The sequence below is a fragment of the Dendrobates tinctorius genome, unplaced genomic scaffold (genome assembly GCF_039654945.1).
Source record: "Dendrobates tinctorius isolate UK_male_01 unplaced genomic scaffold, ASM3965494v1 ptg000323l, whole genome shotgun sequence".
Classification (NCBI taxonomy): Eukaryota; Metazoa; Chordata; class Amphibia; order Anura; family Dendrobatidae; genus Dendrobates; species Dendrobates tinctorius.
In genome coordinates, this window is record NW_027361990.1 from 538,446 (window position 1) to 557,733 (window position 19,288).

At 44.3% G+C, this 19,288-nt stretch overlaps 1 protein-coding gene and 1 long non-coding RNA gene across 2 annotated transcripts in view; one reads left to right on the forward strand and one right to left on the reverse strand.

The window, feature by feature from the left end:
* Window positions 1–19,288, forward strand: part of LOC141074099 (uncharacterized) — a 94,341-nt gene that overhangs the window by 49,256 nt on the left and 25,797 nt on the right. The window lies entirely within an intron of this gene.
* LOC141074089 (vomeronasal type-2 receptor 26-like) overlaps window positions 1–19,288 on the reverse strand; it is a 30,283-nt gene that overhangs the window by 10,737 nt on the left and 258 nt on the right. Inside the window, exons 2-4 of the mRNA XM_073561604.1 lie at window positions 18,808–18,970; window positions 17,579–17,870; window positions 11,251–12,045 (exon numbers count right to left, since the gene is read on the reverse strand). Of these exons, the coding sequence (XP_073417705.1) occupies window positions 11,251–12,045; window positions 17,579–17,870; window positions 18,808–18,970 (1,250 nt within the window). The remainder of the gene's footprint in view (window positions 1–11,250; window positions 12,046–17,578; window positions 17,871–18,807; window positions 18,971–19,288) is intronic.

Here is a 19,288-nt window from a genome sequence, read left to right on the forward strand (position 1 = left end):
TTGAAACGAATAAAACTATGAGAGACTATACCATAAGAACCAAATACCCTAGAGATAGGAAAATCACATTTTTGTAATCCGGGCGGTCACAGCGTCGCTGCCGTGGTTCTTGCGAAGCCTAATCCTTTCAGAACCTGAGATGTGTTCCAGCTAAACGGTGTATCAGAACTACTGCATATTTGGTCTTGAATTATTGTACTCAACAAATCACAACCAATGATGCCCTATATGTGTCTGTGCGGGCTGCCCCCACGGAGTTATGATTAGTATAAGTTTTCTAGTGTAATTCTACATCCAAAGGAGAGAGGTGGGATTAACCCAGCATGCATCTCTCCGTGATGTCACATAGCAAGTCTATAAAGCATTTCCTGGACAAAACCAGAGCAGAACAGCTCAAGTCGTCGTGCTAGAAAGATCCCCAGATGAGCGGAGAAGTGCAGCTCCGCCTCCACCCACCTTAGCCGCATGGTCTGCCTAAGGAACAATATGGAACTGTGAGTGTACTCTCTTTGTTTTCTCCACTTTTATTTTATACCTGTACTGTACATATTTTATGTCTCAATTTTATAGCAACTTTTATCTGTAATCACTGTCCTCTTTCGGAAAATAAATGAAATAATTATTTAGATCTGTCTCTATGCTCTAAGAATCGAACTATACGCCTTTGATAGATAATCGCTACTAATTCAAGGGGTTTGCCACGGACCCTCTTAATTTAACACTGTGAATTAAGTAACCGTGATTGGTGGCAGCGCGTTGAGTACGGCTATTGCGGCTTGCTGGCAATCTAGAAGGGTCTTATATTGCTGAATGAGGGGCTGCGGCCACAGCATTAATAATTCCCTTACTGCAGAAGCCTGATTGCCGGTTCACAACAGGCAGCCCGTCCGGCGACCAATTATCCTAGGTGCAGTTCCCTGACTGACCTGAGGGTAAGGGGGGCGCCGGAGAGCTGCGAGTTCCAAAGTGGAACTGAGAAAGTGGGATATACATAAATCCCCTCAGTACTTGGAAGATTGATAGCAGTGGTGGGGCATCCAAATTAAACTCCCCCTGCGGCAAATTGTAGAGCGAGATTAGCTTGCTGGATATTTTTGGTCACATGATGCCAGTGTTGGGATAACTAAGATAAGCCCCACTGCGCCTGTGATAGCCGTGTGCCGGCATTGTGTCACTCCCCTCCGTCCGCTGATACACCGGTGTCAGGGGTGGGATTGTGACATAGTGGTGACACAGGGTCCGCTGTCCGTCGCGTTTTGGTGGCAGCGGGACCCCCGTTAGTGTCGCCCGTATTTGGACGAACGGCCGTGGGCTGTTCGTCACATATTGACGAAAGACCCCTATAGTCTTATATAGTTTATAAAGACCCCTTAGTCTTTTTAGGTAGCTCCACAATCATGGGGAAGACTGCTGACCTGACAGATGTCCAGAAGGCAGTCACTAACACACTCCACAAGGAGGGGAAGCCACAAAAGGTCATTGCTAAAGAAGACGGCTGTTCACACAGTGCTGTATCCAAGCAGATTATTGGAAAGGTGAGTGGAAGGAAAAAGTGTGGTAGAAAAAGGTGCACAAGCAACTGGGATAACCACAGCCTTGAAAGGATTGTTAAGAAAAGGCCATGCAGTAATGTGGGAGAGATTCACAAGGAGTGGACTGCTGCTGGAGTCATTGCTTCACACACAGACGTATCCAGGACATGGGCTACAAGTGTCACATTCCTTGTGTCACCCACTCATGACCAATAGACAACGCCAGAAGCGTCTTGCCTGGGCGAAGGAGGAAAAGAACTGGACTGTCGCTCAGTGGTCCGAGGTTTTGTTTTCAGATGAAAGTAAATTTTACATTTCATTTGGAAATCAAGGTCCCTGAGTCTGGAGGAAGAGTGGAGAGGCCACAATCCAAGCTGCTGGAGGTCTAGTGTGAAGTCTCCACCATCAGTGATGGTTTGGGGAGCCATGTCATCTGCTGGTGTAGGTCCCCTGTGTTTTATCAAGACCAAAGTCAGCGCAGCCGTCTACCAGGACATTTTAGAGCTCTTCATGCTTCCCTCTGCCAACAAGCTTTTTGGAGATGGAAATGTCATTCTCCAGCAGGACTTGGCTCCTGTTCACACTGCCAAAAATACCAATACCAGGTATACAAACTACAGTATTACTGGGCTTGATTGGCAGCAAACTCGCCTGACCTTAACCCCATAGAGAATCTATGGAGTATTGTCGAGAGGAAGATAAGAGACACCAGACCCAACAATGCAGACGAGCTGAAGGCTGCTAGCAAATCAACCTGGGCTTCCATAACCCCTCAGCAGTGCCACAGGCTGATCGCCTCCATACTATGCCGTATTCATTTCTAGACACACAGCCTTAAAATTCCTAGACAAGTGGTATTTACAAGAAGTCAGGACTGCCATGGGCACATGAGTCGCATACGTTTTTTCAATTTTTGAATAAAAGTTCATTACGGGAGTTTCCAACCCCTACCTTAAATCTGTCCGTACTTTTTTTTAGATATGTAGATGACATATTTATTGGATGCGACGGCAGACAAAAATAATTCTTTGAATTTGTTGAATGTCTGAACACATCTAACACAGAAAATAATCGTTTTACAGCTTGTTTTGGGGGGAACCACTTAGAATTTCTTGATGTTGAATTAAATATAATTGATGGAAATATTGTTACCAAAGCCTTCAGAAAGCCTATGGCTACAAATATGATTCTCCATTATAAGAGTGCACACCCATCCCATAGAAAAAAAGAGTTTACCATATAGTTAAATATTGAGATTAAGAAAAATTAATAACAACGAAACGGTTTTTGAAGAGCAAATAACCGAGATAAAAAATAGATTTTCAGAAAGAGGGTGTCCTTCAACCATACACGATGATGCACATAATAAAGTAAAAATATTTTCTCAAAAGGATTCACTATACTGTAATAAAAACAGGAACAGAGAGAAAAACTCATCAGAGGGCAGGACGCAGAAATTTATATTTAATTTCAAATACAATCCGATTGAAAAAATTATTAATTCAGCAATAGGAAAAAATTTGAATATTTTACAATATGATAAAGATTTTCAAAAAAATAGTTCTATTAATCTCATATTTGCATATTGCAGAACTCGTAATATTGGCAACATGTGGTCCATAATCGACTGCTACCCACTGAAAATAATTGGATAAAGACAAATCCCAGGGAAATTCCAAATGTGGAAATTGCACAAGCTGCCATTTACATGACACATCGAATCCACGTTGCATTGGTCCAGTCACACATAATGTGTCTGACTTTATATGATGCAAAACCAATTTCGAAGTGTACGTCTTATATTGTCCTTGTTATTTTTATTATATAGGAAAGACTATTAGACCTTTATCGGCCAGGTTTCGTGAGCATTACCGCTCTATAAAATCGGGAAAGGGTTCATTAAGGCTCATACAGCATATACAAGATAAGCACAATTCCAACCCTGAAATGTTGAGATTTACAGGTTTCGAAGTAGTGCAATATCCTCCTCAATGTGCAAATCATATTAAAATTCTGCTAAAGCGTGAAGCATAATGGATTTTAAATACAAACGCACAGGATCTGCTAGGTTTAACCCCTTTACCCCCAAGGGTGGTTTGCACGTTAATGACCGGGCACATTTTTACAATTCTGACCACTGTCCCTTTATGAGGTCATAACTCTGGAACGCTTCCATGGATCCCGGTGACTCTGACACTGTTTTCTCGTGACATATTGTACTTCATGTTAGTGGTAAAATTTCATTTATATAACTTGAATTTATATGTGAAAAAAACGGAAATTTGGCGAAAATTTTGAAAATTTCGCAATATTCCAAGTTTGAATTTTTATGCCCTTAAATCACAGCGATACGGCACACAAAAAACTTAATAAGTAACATTTCCCACATGTTTACTTTACATCAGCACAATTTGTGAACCAACATTTTTTTGTTAGGAAGTTATAAGGGTTAAAAGTTGACCAGCGATTTCTCATTTTTACAACACCATTTTATTTTTAGGGACCACATCACATTTGAAGTCACTTTGAGGGGTCTATATGATAGAAAATACCCCAAAATGACACCATTCTAAAAACTGCACCCCTCAAAACCACATTCAAGAAGTTTATTAACCCTTCAGGTGCTTCACAGGAATTTTTTGAATGTTTAAAAAAGAGTGAACATTTAACTTTTTTTAACAAAAAAATTACTTCAGGCCCTTTTTTTTTTTTTTTTTTACCAAGGTTAACAGTAGATATTGGACTGCAAAAGTTATTGTGCCATTTGTCCTGATACCTGATATGTGGAAGGAACGCCGTTTGACATTTTCAACGCAAAATTGTCTGGAATTCAGATCAGACGCTATGTCACGTTTGGAGAGCCCCTGATTTACCTAAACAGTGGAAACCCCTCAATTCTAATTCCAAACCCCCACAAATGACCCCATTTTGGAAACTAGACCCCCCAACGAACTTATCTAGATATGTGGTGAGAACTTTGAACCCCCAAGGGCCTCACAGAAGTTTATAACGTACAGCCGTACAATTAAAAAATCATATTTTTTCCATAAAAATTATCTTTTCACCCCCAATTTTTATTTTCCCAAGGGTAACAGGAAAAGTTATTGTGCAATTTGTCCTGAGTACGCTGATACCCCATATGTGGGGGTAAACCACTATTTTGGAGCTCGGAAGGGAAGCAGCGCCATTTGACTTTTTTGGCTGGAATTGAGATCGGGCGCCATGTCACATTTGGAAAGCCCGAGGAGACCCTCGGACAGCGCAGCACATCGCGCTGCTCCGGGAATCGCAGGGAAGCACGGAGGAAGCCCCCTCCCTCGTGTTTGATCGCAGTGTGCCAGGGGTTAATGTGGCGGGGACAGTCCGTGACCGCCCCTGACACACAGTGCCGGGTGTCAGCTGTAATAATCAGCTGATACCCGGCTGCGATCAGCGGTGCTCCCCCCGGGGGCGCCGCTGATCGCTATGATGAACTATCCCGTCCTTGGGAATTAAGTCCCTGGGCACATGGATGGGATAGGGGTGAAATGAAAGAACTGATCTGTCAGTTTTCCTCTAAAATAACATACAAGTTATTGCAAATTGTGAATAGATAGTAATTACTAATTGTAATGATGTAAAAATTTTTATATTTTTCATGATATATATATATTTAAGTTTAGTTTACTGAAATATCGTTGTTTCGGTCCACTCCTTAAAAAGGAAATGACCTTTTGTAACTGCTCACCTGTAGCCATTGAAGCGATCACTCGTGAAATGGCCGTAGTCCACCCTTCTTCCCCCCGCATGCCTCCTTGATCCTACACCCTCCACCTGCTCTTTTGTACACCGCAAATGGTGAAATAAAGGACTGAATATTTGTTTGGAAGTTGGTCAGTGCCGCTGTTTTTCTCCTTTTTTGGCGATATATACACATGTGATTCTTCAAATTGAGCACTGTTAACCTGTTGAATTTGGCTGCTACAGGGGACCGACATCCATAATCGTGAGCGGGGATTGATTCTAGTGCAGTTCTACTTGTTCTTGTTCATAGCACTATTTCTAACCCTAAGAATACAAGCATCATGTTGAAGATAGTAGATACTGCAGCAAGAAGGTGCTTATGTGTCCCCTCCCGCCAACCACAGACAACAGAGAGGGGATCATCATCCTGTTCATTGCCTGACTGTTGCGCGTCCATCACCTCTTCCTTCTCCATTTGTGCCTTGGCTCCCGCACCTTCACTAACAGTTTGGTACCATGAGTCCCCCTCGATCGCTGTAAGGCACCCTCCCATGGCACCCGCCTGTGCGACGATAGTCCGTAAATTTGAGATATTGTTTTCCCTTGCACATCCTCCTCTTTTTCCACCTCTTTCTCTGGGACCACCACCTCCTCACAGTGACTTTTCAAAGTGTGCTCCAACATGTAGATGACCGGGCTAGTGATGTTGATGATGGCATCGTCAGCACTAACCATCTTAGTAGCCATTTCAAAACCGTGCAGAAGGGTGCAGAGGTCCTTCATCTGTGCCCATTCATCAAGCATGATTAGCACCACGTCCGTACTGCGCTGGCCGAGGCTATTCAAAGGACATACTGTACCAGGGCTCGTTGCTGCTGCTACAATCATTACAACATGTGCAGAGTGGAATTCCATCATGTTGGAACATCTCAAAATAAATGGTTAACTGTTAGGCCGAAAGACCATTGTCGCGATGCAAGTCGATGACCTGTGGGGCGCGATCGGCGGAAGCGAGCACACAAGCGATCGTGCTTTCTACAGCAACGCATCCTGGCCGGGATAGTGGCAGATAAATTACTGTACCACCAGGCTGAAGATGTGAGCCATGCAAGGCACGCGTGTGAGGTTGCCCAGCGTAGGACTATTATCGCACATCCTTCCCTGGCTTCAGGTTCAGTGGAGACAGCCGTTGCTCTAACTTTTCCTGTATATCTGTCCACAATTCTTGAGCTGTGTGACTGCGATCTCCAAGGCATATTAATTTGAACACTGCCTGATTGCGGTGAGCCATGACTGCGTAGTACGGAGGTGGCGGGGGTTTGCTCTGCACTGCTGAAAAACGTGTCTGATTTAGGAAGGGGTTGAGGGCACAGGTGGAGGCCCTAGAGGAAGTGGAAGAGCCAGAAACAATGGAGTAAGTGTTAGGTACACAGGTTTGTCCCTCAAGCCTTGGGGATTCAAAGACTTGTGGAGCAGCCGCTTGTCCGCCTGCACCCACACCCACCAGTGTCACCCAATGCCCAGTCAGTGAGATGTAACGCCCTTGCCTATACTTGCTCGTCCAGGTGTCAGTGTTGAAATGCACCCTGGCAGACAGATTTCTTCAAGGAACGGGTGATGTCTGCAACACTTTTTACACAACTGTGTGTATATATATATATATATATATATAAAATGTTCTCCATCCTGTTAGGTATGACTTACATCCTTGCCACATCCCAGTATATATATATCCCCCAGCCTGGTATATATCCCTTGTCCTGGGACCTATATGGTATATACTCCAATCTGTCGCTGTTTTTTAATGTACAGAAAAAAATAAACCATTTTGCTCACTAGGAGCATATATATGTCATGTGGCCCCATAGCAGAAATATAATGCATTCCCCAAAGTCCTGCATATAGTATACTGCAAAGCCAATGGTCATCCATGTAATAATAATAATAATAATAATCTTTATTTATATAGCGCCAACATATTCCGCAGCGCTTTACAGTTGAACAGTTTCAAACACAACAGTCATAAGTAACAACGTTAACAATACAATAATTAAAGCGAAATAAGACGACCCTGTTCGTGGAGCTTACAATCTACAATGAGGTGGGGGGGATACAAAGCACAGGTTTGTATTTACAATGATGTATTTACAATGACGGTCCAGCCATCTTCAGGGGGTGGGGGTTAGATGGAGATAGTGAATGGGCTACACACACACAAACATGACTTTGATTACTGAATGTGATAGGCCGCTCTGAGCAAATGTGTTTTGAGCGAGCGCCTAAAACTATGCAAATTGTGGATGGTCCTAATATTTTGGTGTAGAGCATTCCAGAGGATTGGCGCAGCACGGGAGAAGTCTTGGAGTCGGGAGTGGGAGGTACGGATTAGGGCAGAGGTTAGTCGAAAGTCATTTGCAGAGCGCAGCGGTCGGTTAGGCCGATAGACAGAAATGAGGGAGGAGATGTAAGGGGGTGCCGCACTGTGGAGAGCTTTGTGGGTGAGAACAAGTACTTTGAATTGTACCCTGTAATGAATTGGCAGCCAGTGTAACGACTGGCGAAGAGCGGACGCGTCTGAGAAACGATTAGCCAGATGGACAACCCTGGCTGCTGCATTAAGGATAGACTGGAGAGGGGAGAGTCGAGTGAGAGGGAGGCCAATTAATAGAGCATTACAGTAGTCTAGGCGGGAGTGGATCAGGGCGACAGTGAGAGTTTTTGTTGTTTCCATGGTGAGAAAAGGGCGGATTCTAGAGATGTTCTTTAGGTGTAAGCGGCATGAGCGGGCAAGAGATTGTATATGGGAGGTGAAGGAGAGATCGGAGTCGAACATAACACCCAGACAGCGCACCTGCTGTCGGGGTGTTATTATGGTGCCACCCACAGAGAGGGAAATGTCAGATTTAGGGAGGTTAGTAGATGGTGGGAGCAGAAGAAGTTCAGTTTTGGAGAGGTTGAGTTTCAGATAGAGAGCAGACATGATGTTGGAGACTGCAGACAGACAGTCAGTGGCGTTCTGTAGTACAGCGGAGGTAAGGTCAGGGGATGATGTGTACAGTTGTGTGTCATCAGCATAAAGATGGTACTGAAAGCCAAATCTGCTGATGGTCTGTCCAATTGGGGCTGTATAGAGAGAGAAGAGAAGGGGGCCAAGGACTGAGCCCTGAGGTACCCCAACAGTGAGAGGAAGAGGAGATGAAGTGGAGCCAGAAAACAGAACACTGAAGGAGCGGTCGGAAAGATAGGAGGAGAACCAGGAAAGAGCAGTGTCCTTAATGCCTAGTGACTGGAGCCTAGAGAGTAGGAGAGGATGGTCAACAGTGTCGAAAGCTGCAGAAAGGTCGAGCAGAATGAGCAGAGAACGGTTACCATTACGTTTTGCTGTCAGAAGGTCATTGGTCACTTTGATGAGTGCAGTTTCTGTCGAATGTAGGGGGCGGAAACCGGACTGTGAAGGGTCTAGGAGGGAGTGAGTGGAGAGGTAACGGGTAAGGCGTGAGTATATCAGGCGCTCCAAGAGTTTAGAGATGAAGGGGAGATTGGAGACTGGTCTGTAGTTGTTTGTGCAGGATGGGTCAAGGGTGGGTTTCTTTAGTAATGGAGTAATGATAGAGTGTTTGAAGGAGGAGGGGAAAATGCCAGAGGAGAGGGAGAGATTAAAGATTGTAGTTAGGTGAGTTGTGACGACTGGGGAGAGAGACTGGAGGAGATGTGAGGGAATGGGGTCGGTTGTGCATGTAGTTGGACGAGGAGAGGAGCCTGGAGACTTCTTCTTCTGTGATGGGAGCAAATGTGGAGAGTGAGCCAGGGGAAATGCAGGGAGGGATGGGAGTCACTGAACTTGGTGATTGGGAGCGGATTTCCTGACGGATATTGTCTATTTTCTCTATAAAGTGGGAGGCCAGGTCATCAGCGCAAATGTCTGTGATAGGGGCTTGTGCTTTTGGCCTGAGGAGGGAGTGAAAGGTGTCAAAAAGTTTCTTGGGGTTGTTGGATAGTGAGGAGATCAGGGTGGTGAAGTAGGTCTGTTTGGCGAGGTGAAGGGCAGAGTTATATGTCCTTAACATAAATTTGAAGTGTATGAAGTCTTCTGGTGTGTGTGTTTTCCTCCATAAGCGTTCAGCACACCTAGAGCGTCGCTGGAGAAATCGGGTTTGTGATGTGAGCCAGGGCTGTTTCACTCTGTGTTTGGAGGTTCTGAGGGTGAGGGGAGCTACTTGGTCAAGGGTGCTTCTAAGAGTGTCATTGAAGTGATGTACAGCCAGATCAGGACAGGACAAAGAAGAGATTGGGGACAATGATGAGTGTAGTTTGTTGCACAGCCCATAATCATCCATGTAGTATGATGCACAACCAATGGTCATCCATTTAGTACTATGGCCACCATGTACTGAATGATTTAAGAAAAATACTCACCTTCCCTCCGATCTCCCGATGCACAGTGTCCTCTTCTGAAGCTAGAAGCTGATTTCAGCATGCAGGTGATGAGAGCGCATGTTGTCACTGTCATGTGCACGCCAACATCAGCTGCTGGCCTCTGATTGGCTGGCAGTCTTATATCGGGTCTGAAAACAACCCGGTCGCGTATCATATAAACAGCCGGGCGTGCGGACGTGGGGATTCTTGGATCGAGATAAAAGAGCAGCCCAAGATTAATTTTACATTTAATCGCCTTAAAGGCGCACTAGAAATATACAAGCATATATTTACAGAACAATATACAAGTATTCAGTCAGGGGTGTAGTACAAAGGATAGGGTATAGATAGGTTGCAATTAACGTGTTATGTAGCATGTGACCACAGGGAGACGCTGATGGATCACAGTTCCAAATCTTAGTTACAGACTTTCCTGGCTCTGTCTGATAACGGGTCCTCATGCCAGAAGAAAACTGAGCTCCAAGTGAGGAGCTGACACTTATCTCCTTGGTTGCTCCTCCCACACTCTGCACCCACCCCTAGGCTTGTGCAGCCTCTCTCCTCCCATCTCCGAGAGTATGATTTCCAGTCCAGAACCGTGAATGGCCCACAACTTTCCGCCCGAAGCTCTGAATGGAATGGCTGCAGTGCCACTGGATTTTATCTGCGCATAATGTCCAAATATGCCCCCCATATGTAATTCCGGGTGGCTAAGCTTTATAACTCCATAGCGCAGAGTGCTACAATTGGCTGCCGGGCGTATGGGGGAAGGAACGCTGATTCGGATGATGTGCTCGGCTAGGCTCAGAGATATTGCATTATGTTATTATAGGTCATATTCCAGATTCAATACCTCATAGCCTTGTGTGATTTGTTGTATGACGAGGTATATCCATGTGTTTCAAGTCAGACAAAAGACTTCAGTTTGCCTGTAGCTTGCTGGGGATTTCACGCCTTTGTGTTATGAGCTTCAAAGGATTTGTTCTTGTTTTTTAATTAAAGATAGACACTGCATGGATTTTTTATGGCCTTGGAGATGCAAGGGTGGGTGCACATTTCAGGAATGGAGATAATTGTACTTCGTCCTTCACAGGTTGTATACTACTTTAAAAGATAATCTTAATGATCTCAGGATGTTGTAAAAAAAAAAACCCCAACTATCTTCACCCTCTGCACTGGCAGAGATTCCGGTCATTCGCAGATGGTATTGTGTTTCCGGACAGTTTCCTGGCACCAACATCTTGGGCGGGGGGACTAACGTGACCGCTGATTGGTTGCAGTCTTCAGATTCATTCCGAACAAGAAGGTGAGAGGTTTCTTTCTGCTTGGACAGAATTTGCAGGCTGCAGTCAATCAGCAGTTAATGTTTGGCTGCAGTGGTCCTGTGACACCTCCCCCACTGGAGGTCATCTGGGAACACAATACATTGCGCTGCTGCAGGAGGTGGGTATAGCTGTCTTATTTCTTACATCACATTTTTAAGTGAAAACCCATTTTATCAGTCACCAGCAACAGCTATGAGCGCCCCCACATGATGGGTGCTGGTAATAACAGGATAAGGTGGACTTCTTCCATTTACCTGGAATCGATAGGATGCTTCTGTTCTAGACCAGTTGTTTTGGGAATAATGTATTAGATGTAGTGCGTTGGCCATAATGTAAACCGCATTAGACACTGGATCATAAACTTTATCTCCCAAGTAATTCCAGGAATCCTTCAGACGTTCCCGTCCTGTGCAATTGTGATGAAGGGAAATTCCATATGTCTTTTCGTACAATTCATCCTTATCTTTTTTTCCTGACGCACAACGGCATAATATCATCCATAAATCTTCAAGTAACATGTCTTCCGGATAATTCTCAGGACAGAAGCCATCAATGAAATGCTTAAGTTCTGCAATACGTTTTGAGCGTGGATCCAGGGACAAGCTTCCATTGAAAATCTCTGGATACTTCTCAATGAGAACGATGTTCGGTCCCCAGGAAGGTGATAAGATTATCGTCACATTATTGAGCCATTCAGAGACAGAGGATTCTAAGATCAGATCATGATAGGTGCCACAAAGTATAACAACCTTCACTGCAAAATGTGCAGCAAATTTATGAGAAGCTCTTGTAGAATCATCTATTCTCACAGAATTTCTGAATATAAAAGCGACACAAACTTGAAAGTACGTTAGAAATCGAAACAGTAAATTGGACTCATGATCTCCGCTCTCATCATTGGACGTGATAATTCCAACCCAAGTCCATCCGAAGTGTTTGATCAGTTTTGCTAAATTGTAACTTATTTTATATTCATCTTGGACTGTGCGGAAAAAATGTGGGAAATGTTGTCTGTCGCCCAATATATTGTCGGAGGCTCCATAACTGATCTATGAAATAGAAAAGATTGGACAAGCATTAAAAGAAGAAGAATCAGTTGGCGTATAAGGGTACGGGCACACAGGGTTTACTCAGGAGCCTTCAAAATACATTTAAAGGATAACCGTCATTTTAAGTTTTAGGTCATACAACAATAATACACATGAAAATAAGAAACTTTGCAATAATCTTATCAGAGAAATTAGTTTCTTTCTCTTCTTCACTCTCAGTTCATGAGTTAAATCTGTGTTCAGTGAAGACAGATTTTCCCATTACTGAGAAGGATGACAGTTGTCGTCTTTAAATTGTTATTGAGAGGAGGAGATAGAAGCAAAGACAGATATTCTGCTGCAAGTTCTCCTGAAATGTCACGTACACTTCTCTATAAATCATTATGAGCACCATCTGTCATCTATCTCAGTAATGGGGAAATCTGTCTTCACTGAATACAGATTTTATAGATTTTGCCCTTGAATTGAGAGTAAAAGATCAGAGAAGAAAGAAACAGAGTTCTCTGATGAGATATATTACAAAGTGTCTTATTTTCCGTGTACAATTGATTTATGAAATTAAAAAAAATAAAATGACAATTACTCTATAAAAATGTGTGAAAGACTTTTACCTATTTATTTCTATTGTTAAACCATTTTTCTTTTGATGTGTTCAATTTTTGGAGCATTTTTTTCAGGTTCACATTTTGAAAAACACCTTTTGGGAAAAAAAACTTGACTTCTTTGAAGCTGTTCCTAGTGGAATCCACTCCAAATTAAAGGGAACCTGTCACCTGTTTTGGCCGCTATAAGCTGCAGCCACTGCCTTTCAGGGCTTATATACAGTATTCCATAATTTGGTCTGCCAAATCTGCTAGCTGTTCTGTGGGAGCTGCGGCCACAATGCCTCGACGAAGTATCTTGGCCCAGGCAGATATATCTTTCACCACCCATGAGGAGGGAAAGTTTGGGCAAAAAGAAGCGCCTTACGTCTCAAAGGCTGATTTGGCTAGAGGCTCGATCTGTCCGTTCGTAGTGTCCTTGAGGGAGGCCACATCGTGAATGGACAGCACTGTGTGAGATTCTAAGTGTGAAACCGGCAGGTCCACCTTAGGAGATTCTGACCATTTGCTGACAAGGTCAGGACTAAAGGGGTAAAGGATGTCTAGACATTTTCTTCCCGGGATGTTCCCAGTGTCTAGAGGTAGTGACCTCAAACTCGTTGTGATTGGGAAAAAGCTTGAAAGGACGTTTTATCCGTTTGAATGAAACAGATTGGTCCTGAGCAGTAGCATTTTTCTCTTTCCATTCGAGTGTTTGAACAATTGCCGAAATAAGGCTATCTACCATGACCTGCGTTCTAGAGGTGTGATCTGCATCAGAGTCAGACTCTAACAGAGGCTACGTCTGACCCGACTTCCGCCTCTGAGGAGGGGGAACGGGCAGAGAGGGGCACCCGTGGTGCTGTTGAATCTGAGGAGGAGCTAGACAGAGTCCACTTCCTAGTCCCTTCTCCTGATCTGTCCCTGTGGAGGTCGTGGTCAGGTGCGTGCGAATCACTGTGAGAGGTGTTTGGAGCACTGGTGGTAGTAGAGAGTTGCGGAATACATTCCAGGACGTACCATGGATTGTGATATTTTGGTGAGGACTGAGACAAGGCAACAGTCAGACCTGATACCGACTGGGACATGGCAACATCCCACTCCAGAGGTGGGGGAGTGCTCTCATCCCAGGCGTTAGAGATGTCCTGAGGGGCAGACAAGGTAGGAGGACTGCTGGATGGGCAGAAAGGAGACGGCTGGCCTGAAGCCCACTTTCTCTTACAGCAGGCACAAGCGTAGTGAACTACCATAGGGATATAGCCAGAGGCCCCTGCAGGGTTGGGCATAGGTAGAGCCTATGTGAAGACTGCAGCAGGACGCTATGGAGGCGATACTGCTGAGGGGAGCTAACAGATGGCCAGGGGAGAGGAAAGCAGAACCTACCAGACACCCAGCGATGCAGCAGCAGTAGCGCAGGTAGCTGTGTCCCCCGCCGGAGCTCTGAACAGGAGGCAGGTATAGGAGTCCCCCGGGAGAGAGAAGACGCTGCAGGAGCACAAGATGGAGGCTGTGCAGTCTGAGACACGCTGAACGGTGGGCGGGGTTATCGACTTAGGGACCCCCTGTAATTGGCCAGTCAGGCTGAGCGCGCTGAAAAGGAAGGGGGCGTGCCCGGCTGAAGAAACTGAAAGCGGCATCCTGATAGGCTGGCACGCCTGTGGGGGCGTGACCAGTCTGCTATGAGCATAATGCCATTGTCGGGACCTACGAACAGGCAGGGGGTGTGCCCAGCGTTGGAAATTGAAAGAAAGGTGCCGATCGGCTGACGCCGGCGAGGGGGCGTTCCCGAACAGGGGAGAGGAGGCTGATGATAGGGGGAATGCCGGAGGGGGCGTGGCCTAAACAGAGAACAGCCCGGAGGAAGAAGGCTGTAAAAAAATGCCGGACAGCGCGCGCTATAAGTAAAAAATGGCGCGGAATTTGAATCCCGAGTAGAGGGAGAAGCAGGAGCTGCAGGGGCATACCGGTGGGTGCTGCAGGGGCTTACCGGTGCTTGAGGGGGGGACATACTATTGCTTGGATCCGGCTCCTCTTCATGGCTGAGAATGACATCAGGAGTCCTCGGGATGGAGAGGGTCCTGGGAGTAAGATCCTCCTTCCTGCACCGTCTCCAGATGGTGCAGAAGACGGCGTCAACCCCTTTGGAACAAGAGGGAAGGCCACCTCGGGTGACCACCGTCTTCCTCTCAGCCCTCTCCGAGGGCTATCAGTGTAAATGTTGTAATCTTTAATTTATTAGACATGATACACTGCAGCACATATGTTCAGTCTTTTTAGAGTTTATTTAGCAATTTTTCATGTGGGTAAAGGAGCTGATCCACTTGAAAAAGATGTCTTATGAACATACCCTTAAGGCCCCTTTACATTTAGCGATGCACCAGCGATCCCGACAACGATACGACCCGGTCAGGATCGCTGGTACATCGCTAAGTGTTCGCTAGTGAGCTGCCACACAGGCAGATCTCACAGCGATGTAGCGACGCAGCAGCGGTCGTTACTTACCTTTCAGACGTGGCGATCCTGACGTCCTCCCGCCCGCGTCCACGCGTCGCTCGTCGGCGCCAGCAGGAAGCGCCCGACGAGAAATGGAGCTGCGCGATCAGCGACAGACAGCGGGGGAGCCGGTCGGAGGTAAGTATCACACATAGCGATATCTCTGCTGCGTCACAAAATCGGTGACGCTTTAGCGATATCTCTATGTGTAAAGGCCCCTTTAGTCTGACTTATGTGATGTGATAACCTAAAGTGCCTAGGGCATCATGACACCCAAATACGGCCCTGTATGTCCCCACAAAAATTGAGTTACACTTTAAAGTAATAAAATTAAATATGTTTATTGCGTCGGGGTACAAATATGTAGTAAAAATATTATTAAAGTCGGAGAGATACAAGACATAGCATAAATACAGACATCCAAAGTGGAAGTACAAACAAATAATTCATGAGATCAAATGTCAAAGGATTGTACAAAAATCTATGGTTAATGTAACGTATTGCATGATGAAGTTATTGGAGGGGTCAATGTTTTTTCAAAATTCTTGCTGTATATTGAGAAAAGTCAAATAGGACATACAGTTGTGCTCAAAAGTTTACATACCCCGGCAGAATTTTTGTTTTCTTGGCCTTTTTTCAGAGAATATGAATAATAACACCAAACCTTTTTCTCCACTCATGGTTAGTGGTTGGGTGAAGCCATTTATTGTCAGACTACTGTGTTTTCTCTTTTAAAATCATAATGACAACCCCAAACATCCAAATGACCCTGATCAAAAATGTACATACCCTGGTGATTTTGGCCTGATAACATGCACAAAAGTTGACACAAATGGGTTTGAATGACTACTAAAGGTAACATCCTCACCTTTGACAAATGGCAGGAAAATTGTTCGGGATGCAAAAAAAACCCAAAAATAACATCAACTGAGATACTGGACTCTCTGAAAACTAGAGTTGTGGCTGTTTCAAGATGCACAATAAGGAGGCACTTGAAAAAAAAAATGGGCTGCATGGTCAAGGCGCCAGTAGAAAGCCATTACTGTGCAAATGCCGCAAAGTATTTCACCTTCAATACGCAAAAGAGTACAGAAACAAGCCTCAGAACATCTGGAACAAGGTAATTTGGAGTGATGTGACTAAAATTGAACTTTTTGGCCACAACCATAAATGATACATTTGGAGAGAGCTCAATAAGGCCTATGATGAAAGGAACACCATTCCTACGGTAAAGCACGGAGGTGGATCGCTGCTGATTTGGGGATATGTGAGTTATAAAGGTACAGGAAACTTGGTCAAAGGTGAATGCAGCACGTTATCAGCAAATACTGGAACCAAATTTGCAATCATCAGCACGGAAGCTGCGCATGGGACGTACTTGGATGTTCCAACATGACAACGGTCCAAAACACAAGGCCAAGACGACTTGTCATTCGCTACAGCAGAACAAAGTGACGGTTCTGGAGTGGCCATCTCAGTCTCCTGACCTCAATATCATTGAGCCACTCTGGGGAGATCTCAAGTGCGCAATTCATGCTAGACAGCCCAGGAATTTACAGGAACTGGAGGCTTTTTGTCAAGAAGAATGGGCAGCTTTACCTTCTTATAAAATAAAGACCCTCATCCACAACTACCACAAAAGACTTCAAGCTGTCATTGATGTTAAAGGGGGCAATACACAGTATTAAGAAATGGGGTATGTGAACTTTTGATCACGGTCTGTAAAGCGCTGCGGAATATGTTGGCGCTATGTAGACAAAGATTATATTATTATTATTATTATCAGGGTCATTTGTCTTCCTTCTGGCGACTCCACCATGCAGCCCATTTTTCTTCAAGTGCCTCCTTATTGTGCATCTTGTAACAGCCACACCGCTAGTTTTCAGAGAGTCCAGTATTTCAGCTGATGTTATTTGTGGGTTTTTCTTTGCATTCTGAACAATTTTCCTGGCATTTTTCACAGGTGAGGAGGTTACCTTTAGTAGCCATTCAAACCCATTTGTGTCACCTTCTGTGCATGTTATCAGGCCAAGATCAGCAGGGTATGTGAACTTTTGATCAGGGTCATTTGGATGTTTAGGGTTGTCATTATGATTTTAAAAGAGAAAACACAGTAGTTTGACAATAAATGGCTTCAGCCAACAGCTAACCATGAGTGGAGAAAATATTTTGGTGTTATCATTGATATTCTCTGAAAAAAGGCCAAGAAAGTAAAACTTTGGTACTGTGGTATGTAAACTTTTGAGCTCAAAATGTTGTTGAAATAAAATTTTTCCCCATAAAATGCTTAGAAAAGGGATCAGAAAAGCACCTGTCACACTTCACCCCCTACGTATAAGCAGGCTACGTATCATTATCATACTCACCGCCAGATACCTAAACCTGCCCTTTACCAGAAGAGTGTCAGTCATTTGTGCAGCTGCTCCCTCTGACATGTAAGCTTAGTGCTCGTTACTCACCACCGGATACATATACGCCGCCAGTAGTCGGGCTACAGGTAAAGTTGTGACAGAACTCTGATCCCCAATAAGCCCGGCCAATCTCCAGTTCTTTCGGCAGGAATAATTTGGGACGGTCACCCCTGGCCCCGATATCAACTGTAATACATTTTTAATTGCCTTTCGAGGATTTAAACATGAATCAAAGAAGTAATATCCCAGAGTCATGTTTGGTAAAAGTCTTGGATCTTTGTTCAGAAAATTAATGGTAAAAAGAAAAATTTGGAGATTCCTGTAGAATTGATGCAGCGGCCTGTGGGGAGAATAGACCAGATGTAACTGATGTCCTTATTACTACGTTACATGTGGATTATACTTTTGCAGTTGATGCAGTTTTGTTACTTTATTGGCCACCAGCGATGACAACAAATATAATGTAGTACAATGTAGAATCGGTATCAGCGCCCCCAAATACCAGCTGCCATATATAATAACAATGTGTTTGGTTCCGGCAGAGGGAATATTGGGCTCCACAGGCACCATGCCCCGAATGTGACTACTACCTCCATGCTCCTTACAGCTATGGCCTTCATTGGTTTTGCTACTCCAGTTATAATAAATGATTTAGAAAGGACTTTTCCCCAAACTTTTCATAGTGACCTGGACACACAATGTAATAATGGCTGCAGAGCGGAATAAAACATTTTTTTTTTTTAATGTCGCGTCTCTGTTGAGGAGAAACTATCGATCAAAATGTTTGGCACCTAATGAATTAACTTTAAGTCCAAGTGGTGTGCACTTCCTCCCTGTATGAGCTGGTATCTGATAACACCCACTTTGAATTATCAAACGTTAACTTATTAAGTGCCGCAATGGAGAGGCAAAATAAAAAAAGAACAAACACAAAGGTTTTACTCTGCTCTACAATCGCTATTACATCCTGTGTCCGGCTAAACATGAAAAATGTGGTGAAGTGACCTTGTTAATCAATATTCCAGTTCTGACCCTTTAGGACTGTTATGCAACCATCAAGCCCACTTTGCCACCCTGTATGTCTGTAACCACCAAGCATCTGTGCCTCACCGAGAAGAAGTAAAGAGTAAAGGCTGTGACATGCACTATTATCTCTAAGTGTTCAGATCTCTGTTCAGAACTATTAGAAATCTCCTGATTCTCATCACAATTCCTATCCGGAGCGCAGCGGCAGTAACTCTATGGTGTGGGGTTCATGATTGCATAGCTTTACTTACTTGGTGCAAAACATGGAGGTGATAAATGGGTTTTCTGGTATTGATCTTTGTTCCGTCAAGCAGTGAACAGAGAACATTCCCCCGATGATGATGTCTCCATCCTGCACATGTTCATAATCCTCATAGGTTGGGGCAATGTGCAGATTACAGGCCGACGACGGATCTTTGATTCCAGAACCACAAGGTGTCAAATACAACAATAACAACAGCAGCAACAACACGAGTGAGAGCATTTCCAAATGTGGAGATTGTGTCAGTAGAGGAGAAGAATCAGCGGCTCTGGAGAATCGGAGGTGTCTGTCGGTGTAAGGAGCTGGAATAGAGTCAGGCGTCTTATATGGAGTTCAGAAGAGCAGAGACCTGATTTTAGAGCGTTGTTTGCTCACTGCTGAGATTATTCTTATTACATGTAGTGTCTGGAGAGAAATCTCAAAAATACATTTTTCTTTTCATTTCATTTTTATTTTATTTTTTTTAAAAT